This window comes from Trichomycterus rosablanca, chromosome 14, assembly GCF_030014385.1.
Source record: "Trichomycterus rosablanca isolate fTriRos1 chromosome 14, fTriRos1.hap1, whole genome shotgun sequence".
NCBI classification, from domain to species: Eukaryota; Metazoa; Chordata; class Actinopteri; order Siluriformes; family Trichomycteridae; genus Trichomycterus; species Trichomycterus rosablanca.
Window position 1 is genome coordinate 4698972 of NC_086001.1, and position 10233 is coordinate 4709204.

General features: G+C 40.0%; 1 protein-coding gene across 1 annotated transcript in view; it reads left to right on the forward strand.

Moving 5' to 3' along the window:
- si:ch211-281l24.3 (uncharacterized) overlaps positions 1-7587 on the forward strand; it is a 29775-nt gene extending 22188 nt beyond the window's left edge. Inside the window, exons 21-27 of the mRNA XM_063009107.1 lie at positions 49-300; positions 393-632; positions 778-1035; positions 1884-2183; positions 2564-2833; positions 3511-3594; positions 5232-7587. Coding sequence (XP_062865177.1) covers positions 49-300; positions 393-632; positions 778-1035; positions 1884-2183; positions 2564-2833; positions 3511-3594; positions 5232-5298 — 1471 coding nt within the window. The 3' untranslated portion in view covers positions 5299-7587. The remainder of the gene's footprint in view (positions 1-48; positions 301-392; positions 633-777; positions 1036-1883; positions 2184-2563; positions 2834-3510; positions 3595-5231) is intronic.
- The last annotated feature ends 2646 nt before the right edge of the window (positions 7588-10233 follow it).

Sequence of the window (10233 nt, forward strand, 5' to 3'; positions counted from 1 at the left end):
AACTGTTTCTAATAAATTTCCTAATGCATTTTTTAATGTTAATTCTAGACTGTACAGTGATGCATTGCTGAAAATGGCGAAAGCAAATAGATTACGAGCTCCTGCTTCAGTGTCCATTGAGGAACTTACACTAGTCCTAAGCAGCACCCAGAAAAGAGAGGAGACTTTTTTTAAGGTCCTGAGCAACTTGTCATTCCTCCTGAGACTCTGGAATGTAAAGTGTCTGAACTTGACTGAGTTCGAGATAGATGCTGAGCTGCTAACAGACCTAGTAGCCAACCGAAGCCTGCCAAAAATCAGGTACCCATTTATTTATATGAACATCATGCAGTGTGCATTTTAAATACACTTTGATGAATTGGTTGTCTCCACTCCAATCTGCTTGTCTACAGATTATCTGAAGAGACTCTTCAGCAGCTGGCTGCAGTGGTTTATAAAGCTCAGGATGAGGAACTTGCTTGCCGTTTCCTGCAGAAAGTGGGTGGAGACCTAACATCATGCTCTCTAAATTGGGAAGTGGTTAACTATTTCTCAAAGTGTCACATGATCACTGTGGACTTCAGAAAGATTAACATCAGTCAGAAAAATATCCAAGACCTTCTACCAGTGCTTGACAAAGTTCAGTTCAGAAGGTATGTTGGGTTCATTCTCAAAGGCACTGAACAGGCCTCAGCTTTTACCTCAGTATCAGTGATAGTTTGTGTGACCAGTGTCAACTTTTTTTAAATCAAGCATTTCCAGCATCTTACAACAACATTTTGCGGGTTTTATTCACAGGTTAAAGTCCAGCTTCTTGCTGCCCATCATCAAAGAAATCTATGAGACTGGTTCCTCTCAGTCAGTGTCCAGTTTGCTGAATTCATTAGAGAACTGCATCAAGCTGAACAGCAGAGACCTGGACTCTGTCCACTGTGCTGCCCTGCGCTACGTCCTTCAGCACTGCACGGCCATCTCTCTTAGCTTGCAGTGGACCTCCATACCAGAGGAGGAGCTAAAGAGCATCGTGCCTTTGCTTAAGCATGTCTCCCATCTCAGGTTAGGTTTTTTGCCAGCTAGTCAGTTGTACCAAAATAATGTAAAATTCCAAGCCACATTTTAGTCTCTACACTTTCTGGCCACTTTATCACAAAAGCCTGGACACCTACTAATTTATTTATTTATTTATGCACGAGGCGAGTTTATATGAGGATCAGCTTTGTGTACGGAGAGTCACACCGTGATCAGCATTATTCCTCCACTCTGTGCAGACGCCATTAACCAGCCAGCAGAGGTCGTAATTCGCTCAGTTATGAGGAGTCCCTATTCGGCTTTATCCTACCCTATGAACAACAGCCAAACGTTGTTCATGCCGCCACCCAGCCCAGCCGGATGGCCGTACTAGTGTGTTTTACTGCCGCGCCACCTAACGGCGACACTTACTAATTTATGTAATTAATAAATCACCCAGGCATGTGGGAATAGTGCAATGCTTGGAATTATACAGACAAGGATTGAGAATGTTAGTTTAACTTCACATAAATGGCCTTGCTCAGGGGCCCAACATTGGCATCCAAGAAGTGGTGGGGCTTGAACCAGCGACTTTTCTATTACTAGTCCTGTACCCTAATCTCTTGACCACAACAACCCTAACAACATAATGGGGTAAAATGTCATCTAAGTTTTTAACTGTGGCATGTGTTTGGTGCCAGGTGAGCTGGTTAGGGTTATTTGCAATCTTACTTTAAGAAATGTTCTTTTTAGACTGATTGACAGTTCTCTCAGGCTCACCCCCGTCACATCTTTTACTGAGTGTGTTGCAAGCATTAAATTCTAAAATTCTTTATAATCCCAAAATACTATACTATCAAGTTGGTCAGCCTGTAATCATTTGTGTGTGTACTCAGTGTTGACAGGTTGCTGCTGCTGAGGCTGCTCCACTGCTGCAGTGTTTCAGAGGTCCATCAGGAAACAGAGTTTCTGTTCTCGGCTCTACAGCATCAGCTGGACTTTTCCTCCTCTACTCTGGACCTGACGGAGGACACGGAGGAGACTTCTGCTCTGTTCCTGAGCAAAGAAGACTGTAGAGTCATCACCACCACCATCCAGAGAGCTAAAACACAAACACTCCTCATTCTCCAGGACTGTGAGATAGAGAAGACTGGAGTGGAACAGCTTTTCAGCATTTTCCACAAAGTTAAACTACGGTACGCAACATCATAGACATTGGTGCCTAACCTTGTTTTGTTATTTAGGGTCTGTCTCAAAACCTAATGAGCTGCCTTGCTGTCCAATAGAGAGGATTCTAACTCATATCGAACTTTAGAAGGCAGACTATTGAGACGCTCTAGTTAGAAAACAATTACATCTTCAGCTGCCCATACCCACTGCCACAGTTTTAGTTAACTAAGCTAACACATTTATCTCAGGCCATTTAAAACAATAGACTGAGGTGACACATTCCAGCTAGCATGCCAGTTTACATCTCCTTCCATGTACTGAAAGTCCCAAAGTACTTACAAGTATATGTAAATGTTTGACCTACTGTAGGTGAATAATTTCTTGATTGGTGGATGTTCTGTTTCAGCTGCAGTAATGCTTTGACGCTTCAGTTCCTGGATCTTGTACATGCTGGACCTGAGGAGCAGAATGTCAGGCGTGCTGTGATTCTTTCAAAGGTTTTGGGAGATGAGGTGGACCTCAGTCAGACTCATTTGAAACTGCAGTCCTGTAGATCACTGGCACTGGTTTTGGATCAGACCGAAGGCCTTTCAGAACTGGATCTCAGCCACTGCCAGCTCACCGATGATGGTCTGGAGCAGCTGCTCCCTTACCTGCACAAAACCAGCGTCCTAGAGTAAGTAGATTAGAGATCAGTTGAGTAATTTTCTCAGCAGCTTTGGGTTATGCAATGTAACTTCAAATGTAAATTTTAATATTGTAGAATTTTCAGTAAACATTTGCATGACTGGAAATACAAAAATATTGTAATGGGTGCCCAGGTAGTACACCAGTGCTGGGATTTTGAGCTCCCAAAATTCGAATCTCAGCTCTGCTACTAGTCGACTGGGCACCTCCCTAGCGGGCACAATCAGCAGTGCCTGTAGCAGACAATATTGGCTACTAAAGTCTGCTGGGTGGGAAAAGACCAGACTGGAGATCCTGTTTAGTAGTATAGGCGAATAAAAAGGGGTCCGTGGACTGCACACAGGTTGGCGGGACACGTGTCAAGCAAATTTTCACTCCTCGAATGCCATCAGGGAAAGATAAATTGGCTATGTTTAACTGGGAAAAAAGAGGAGAAAATGCATAAATAATATAGGATATAATTATAATAATATTGAAATTGTCCTGGCTTTGCGTTCAGTGACGCTGATCAAGATAAAACGGTTTAAGATAGATGATTTGTTCTATACACCGTCTCCACCATAACGATTAAAAACAGCCAATAGGCAAACAAAGTATTTACAGTATTAACAATATTACACACATGATAAAAAGCAAATGATCTTTTATCTTTTTATTTGATTTCAGCCTCAGTTACAATGATATTACTGATGTCTCAGCCAGAAAAATCTATGAGAGAGTCTCTGGTAACAACAATGTAAAGTCTGTCTGGTAAGTGTGTTTTTGTAATATCTACTTCAGGGTATGGATGAAATAAAGAAAAATCAATCAATTTCCAGGTGGAGCAGGCTGGGTCCTTTATTCTGGGAAGTTTGCATGTTCTCCTCATGTCTGTGTCCAAAGACATGCAGTCAGATTAATTGGAGCTACTACAATTGCCCTTGGCATGTGTGTGTATGTGTGTGTGTGTGTTTGCTCTGTGATGGACTGGCAGCCTACCCCAGTGCTTAAAGCAAAGTCCATTAAGGCATGGTTGGGTGAGTTTGTTGTGAAAGAGCTTGACCTGCACGCACCGAGCACTGAATTCAGTCCCATCAAACACTTTTGGGATGAACTAGAACAGAGCCTGCCCCTCTCGTCCAATATTACTTTCTGACCTCATAAATGCTCTTCTGGATAAATGGGTACAAATCTTTTCCTTGATTTTTTCCAACCGTCTCCTTCTGATCTACTTTTAGTTCCCTATTGTATTTCCTCTACAGCTTGTACCACTTGTAACAATTAACTTGATATTTTTTCAATTCTAGGTGTTACATTTATTTGTTCGAAATATACACTGCAGTTTGACAAAATTACCTCATTCTCACAATATAATTATTTTATTTTCTACTTTAAACAACACATGTATTTCCCCCTTCCCAGCTCCTCCAAAATCCCAACAAGCCAAAGTGTTCACCAATACAACAATTGTCAAAAAAAAAAAAAAATCTTGTCCCAAAAGTAAAAAATTCTGGAAAAACAGTCCTTAACAATGCATTGCCAAAAATACAAAAAATACACACAAAAAACAGCTGGATCTCACCGGCGTATTCCACAAAGTGCTCCAAGCTCCAGGCTTTAAATGTTCTCCACGCTGCTTATTCCTTGTGCCATTATGGTGTCCCAAAATAACAGTTGGAGGCTTTTGGGCATTTATCCCCAGAATAACCCAAAACACACCAAACTTTCCTTTGTCCCCCCCTCTTTTTCCTGCCTTTTTCCCTCCTTATGTAGTCCTCCTCAGTAGCTCCGCCCCCAGCCTTCTTAAAGGAACAGTGATAATGGTTCACAAGAATTCATTATGGCCCTTTTGTTTTTTTTTGTTTTTTCTTGCTTGACCAAATGGCAAAACTCCTATACTTTAAATGAATGCACACAGAAAAGTTTACCCTTACAAGGAGTTATTTTTTTAATCTTTTCCTAGTTTTAATGTGCTAAAATAGGCTAAAAATTTTATTTTTATTTTTTATTTTTTTTTAAACAACACTTTTTATGTGGCAATGTCACACACTGCTGCACTGCCCAAGGAGAGACGCAGACTGGCACACGCATTTAGTTGCCAGAAGCTTCTTTTCACCTGAAAGCAGTGGATTCTCACAGAGAGCCTTATCATGTACAGAAAGCCACGATTTACTCTTGGTTACCCAAGCTCCAGCAGCTTCTAATTAATGGTAGACCTGGTCTCAGTGCTTCTTGAATTACATCTCATTATGCAGACAAATTTCATATCAGCATAAGGTGACATTTTGGGTTTTCTTCCCAACCATAGCAAATAGACCACTGTTCCATGTAGTCATAAGCTGTATTCCAATTCATATACATTTGTATTTAAATGTGTGTGTGTTTGTGTGTGTGTGTTATCCTAACAGTCTCTTCAACAACAGAATTACTGACACATCGCTCTTCTTCTCAGACCTGCGCTTTGAGATCTGGTGATTAGCTTTGATAGAAGTCTGCATTGCTGAAGCTTTTTTATATCAAAGGCTAAAGGGGGTTTATGTCTATCATTTCTAGGGATTTCTAGGATTCTAGGGCTGCTTCTATTGTAGCTATAGAACTAGTTGCACTGTTTTCACCTGTAGTTTGTGGACTAACTCTAATCCTAGAAATGATTTTTCACGTACACCAGCCTGTTTGGAGGCTGGGGTCTGAGTGTAGGCCACTGTATGGCGTGCCTGGAGCTGAAAGGGTTAAGGGCCTTTCACAAGGGCCCAGCAGTGGTTGCATGGCAGAGCCAGGATCTGGACCCAAAACCTTTTGATTGATAAACCAAATCTCCACCCACTAGACTACCATTGTCCAATGAAAGTGCGTAACTGTGGACAGTGTTACTTATGATTAATGGCAGACCTGGTTTTGGTGGTTCTTGGATCTGATTATCCAGACAAACTTCATATCAGCATAAGGTGACATTTTTGGGCTTTCTTCCCAACCATGGCAAAGAGACCACTGTTCCATGTAGTCACCAGTCGAATTCATACATTCACTAATTAAATATTAATTATATGTTGCCAAAAGTATTCACTCTCCCATCCAAATCATTGAATTCAGGTGTTGCAGTAATTTCCATGGCCACAGGTGTATAAAACCAAGCACCTAGGTATACAGACGGCTTCTACAAACATTAGTGAAAGAATGAGTCGCTCTCAGGAGCCCAGTGAATTCCAGCGTGGTACCATGATAGGATGCCACCTGTGCAACAAGTCCAGTCGTTAAATTTCCTCACTACTAAATATTCCACAGTCGACCGTCAGTGGTATTATAACAAAGTGGAAGTGGTTGGAAACGACAGCAGCAGGCCACGTAAAATTACAGAGCGGGTCAGCGAATACTGAGGCACGTCCTGAGCAGAGGTCGCTGACTTTCTGCAGAGTCAATCGCTACAGACCTCCAAACTTCATGTGGCCTTCAGATTAGCTCAAGAACAGTGTGTAGAGCTTCAGGGAATGGGTTTCCATGGCCGAGCAGCTGCATCCAAGCCTTACATCACCAAACACAATGCAAAGTGTCAGATACAGTGGTGTAAAGCAAGCCGCCACTGGACTCTAGAGCAGTGAAGATTGGGGTGCAGTGTTCAGAGCAGTGTTCTCTGGATTTAAAAATCACGCTTCTCCGTCTGGCAATCCGATGGACGAGTCTGGGTTTGGAGAACGGTACCCGTCTGACTGCATTGTGCCAAGTGCAAAGTTTGGTGGAGGGGGGATTATGGTGTGGGGTTGTTTTTCAGGAGCTGGGCTCGGCACCTTAGTTCCAGTGAAAGGAACTTTTGCTGCTTCAGCATACCAAGAGATTTTGGACAATTACATGCTCCCAACTTTGTGAAAACAGTTTGGGGATGGCCCCGCCAGACATGGAGGAGCGAGTTTGACTGGTCCTGACCTCAACCCGATTGAACACCTTTGGGATGAATTAGAGCGGAGACTGTGAGCCAGGCCTTCTTGTCCAACATCAGTGTCTGACCTCACAAATGCGCTTCTGGAAGAATGGTCAAAAATTCCCATAAACACACTCCTAAACCCTGTGGAAAGCCTTCCCAGAAGAGTTGAAGCTGTTACAGCTGCAAAGGGTGGCGACATCATATTAAACCCTATGGATTAAGAATGGGAGTCACTCAAGTTTATATGCGTGTGAAGGCAGACGAGTTAATACTTTTGGCAATATAGTGTATTTACTATACTGATACTAAGCTATATACTATACTATATTTATATTTTACTTATACTGAACTATATACTACACTACACTACACTACACTATACTATACAGTTTAATAAATGTGATCAAAATAAATGTTATTAAAAAGTATCAATCTGTATCAAAAAGTGATTCATGCATGTAGCATGTAATAGTTACATAATATTAATTATATTAACAACAGCTGAGTGAATAGGCTTTTTGTTATCTTTTAGTCAATCTATTGCATTAATTATTAACAATATACGTGGTTTTACTTAGTAAAGATTACTGGATATAATCAAATAAAACTTATTAGAAGTAGTCAGTGTAATCAAAGGCTTGTCTCAGTGGAATCAGTGTGAAAACTGAAATTTACTAAGGTGAGCAATATTTAGAATCAATATGTTTAGAAAATAATGCTGAAATCTAGAGTCTGTGGTGGAGCATGAGAATGTAACAGAATCATAAAAAGTCACATAAAAAGTCTCACTTTTGGGATCATGTTTGTTTTGTTTGCAAACTACTTAATAAACTTGTTGTTTATCTGCAGCTCAAAGTGTAGCAGTGGGTTATTTTTCTTTAAGGTGGTGATTTTTCTCTAACACACTGACTAATTACTTTTTTAAAGCATGATTGATGTACAACTAGTCTTATTAATGCAGTTAGTGAAGTGTGATTTTGGTCCAAACATTGCATTAATGTTAATCCTTGTGTACTCTTAACATTCTTTATACTCTCCGTGACTTAAGGGTAAAAAATTACCTGCCTTCACTGGACCTAAAATAAAGCAGCCAAAATTTAATTTGCATATAGAACAAACCTGTCATTTTTCATCACAAACTGAATCTCTGGTGTCAATCTAGGAAAAGTCAATTCTCAGGTGTAAATACGAGGGGATTGTAGTGGGTCATTTTTTAACCTTAAGACAACACAAAGGTGTGAATGTCCTTATTTACAACTACATTTACATCAGCTACTGGTATTGTACAGCAACATTCATAACAAACTTTAATAACATAAACCCTAGATTTGAAACCAAAATTAATCAGACAATTAAGACATCTTAACAAAAGGGCAAATTTGACATTTACCTCAAGTTTTCAACACTTCCTTCACAACCTGGCTGAATCCCAAATTGATCCCTAAATCCAACATTAAGTTTGCATTGGCGTGGGAAATGAGAGTGAAACTCGTATTTTGTTTTGCAGTTGGAGGTAACAACTGAAAACTTTATTATAATATAATGTATGTGTCTAGTTTATATAGTTTATATATTTATATAGTGCATTATGTATCGTACGTGGTAAAAGGAAAAACTCTTGCATTTGAGAAACTCTGAACGGTTTGACAATTCTTTCACAATTTGCACTAAATTTTGAGCCATGATTTATCATTGTGTTTACAGACTGAGGTTTTGGTGGATCTTTCTTTTATACCCAGTCATGATTCCCTCATCTGTTTCCTGCTTATTGTGATGTGACACTGCTGCCAGAATAAGAAAGTAAAGTGCTGATTAATAATGCAAATACATTTTCTTTTACTGTTTAATTTGACACAATATAGAACATTCTGCCATAATATTTTTTATTAAGAGGCTAAGAGTTTATTCTTTAATTTTTTTTTTATGTGTCGATACAGTTACCTCTCTCTGCTAACGTCCAGGAGCTTCTTAATTCTTGTCTGTAAAGTTTGTATATTTCCACTAGATGGAGACTAATATCTAACCTTCTGAGCAAGTAGTCCCGTTAACCCTCTAGATATTAAACCAGAGCTGCATTCTAAATCAGTGTTTATCCTCTGTTTAACACTCATAATACTTTTAATCATCACTTAATCAGATTAAAGGGGGGCTACATAATAGAATCAGATGAACAAGAATGATGAATCCATTTCTTATGTCCATTTTCACTGACCAGTAAGTACAGCCCTGGAACATGGATGGCAGTTATACAGCTTGGATGGGAACCAGTTGTGCAGGACAAGATACAGCCAATCCACCTTCTGCATGTTTTTGTGAGGTTAAGGTAACCAGAGTACCAGGAGGAGAAAAAATCCTTACGGTCTTTTGCTGTGCAGCACTCATACCTGCGTATTTATATCCAAATTTATATAATTCCAACCCCTGGCGATGATATGAATGGTGTATCTCCACAACATTCAAACAGTCATTTTATGGAAGTTGATCAGATGTTTGTTGTTGTATTTTCTTTCAGCTGCTCCAGTATGTACATTAGGCCACAGCAGATCTGGTCATATTAGACTTCGCATAGTTATTATGCCAAATGCCCTTTCTGACAGTTCGACCCTCCTATTTCTATCTAAGCTTGGGACCTGCACGGAGAGCGCACTGACAAGTACGTCTTCTAATGGCTTGGCTATTTCGGTCACTCCCTTCCTCCCCAGACATTTAACCAATCATGTCCATGTAGATGCATTTCTGATCATTTCAACCCTGGATCCCCAGATCTCATCGCAGTGCAGAGTGCTCAAATATTAAGTCTATATTACTTTATATTGCATTTACATTTTCAGCATTTAGCAGACGCTCTTATCCAGAGCGACTTACAGAAGTGCTTCTATAGTGAACATTTCATTTCTCAAGTTTAGGAAATTTTTGAAATGGAAAAGAATGGAACAAAATGTTAGTAAGTAAGTACAAGTCAGCTTAAGTGCTCAGTAAAAAGGTGATAAAGGTTTTTAAAGACAGCAAGAGACTCAGATGTTCGGACAGACAGAGAAAGTTCATTCCACCACTTCGGCGCTAGAACAGAGAACAGCCTTGATGATATTAATATAGATATGATCGATTCAAAGTGGAATAAGGAATCTGACTCTTCAAACCCTGTTCTTATACTAAATAACAACGGGCTTTTCTAAACAGCTGCCTGAGGTTTTGATAATGTTTTGGGTTGTGTGACATTTCAGTGGAACATGAAATAATGGATTTGACTAAAATGGGCAAAATCTGTAAGCAAAGGTAACCCAGTCAGTCAGGAAAGAGGAAAAGTGATTCCGAGCACCCGGGGTTTTTGGAATGGCCCTAAAAGTAACCTGTCAAATCTGAAAATTTGTGGCTACGTCTAAATCCCGCTGTACATCCAAGACACCCCATTAACATTTTAGAAATAGGAACAATCTGCAATAAAGAGTTAACACACTCGACTCATCTGCTTTCACCTGTTATTTGATTGGTAA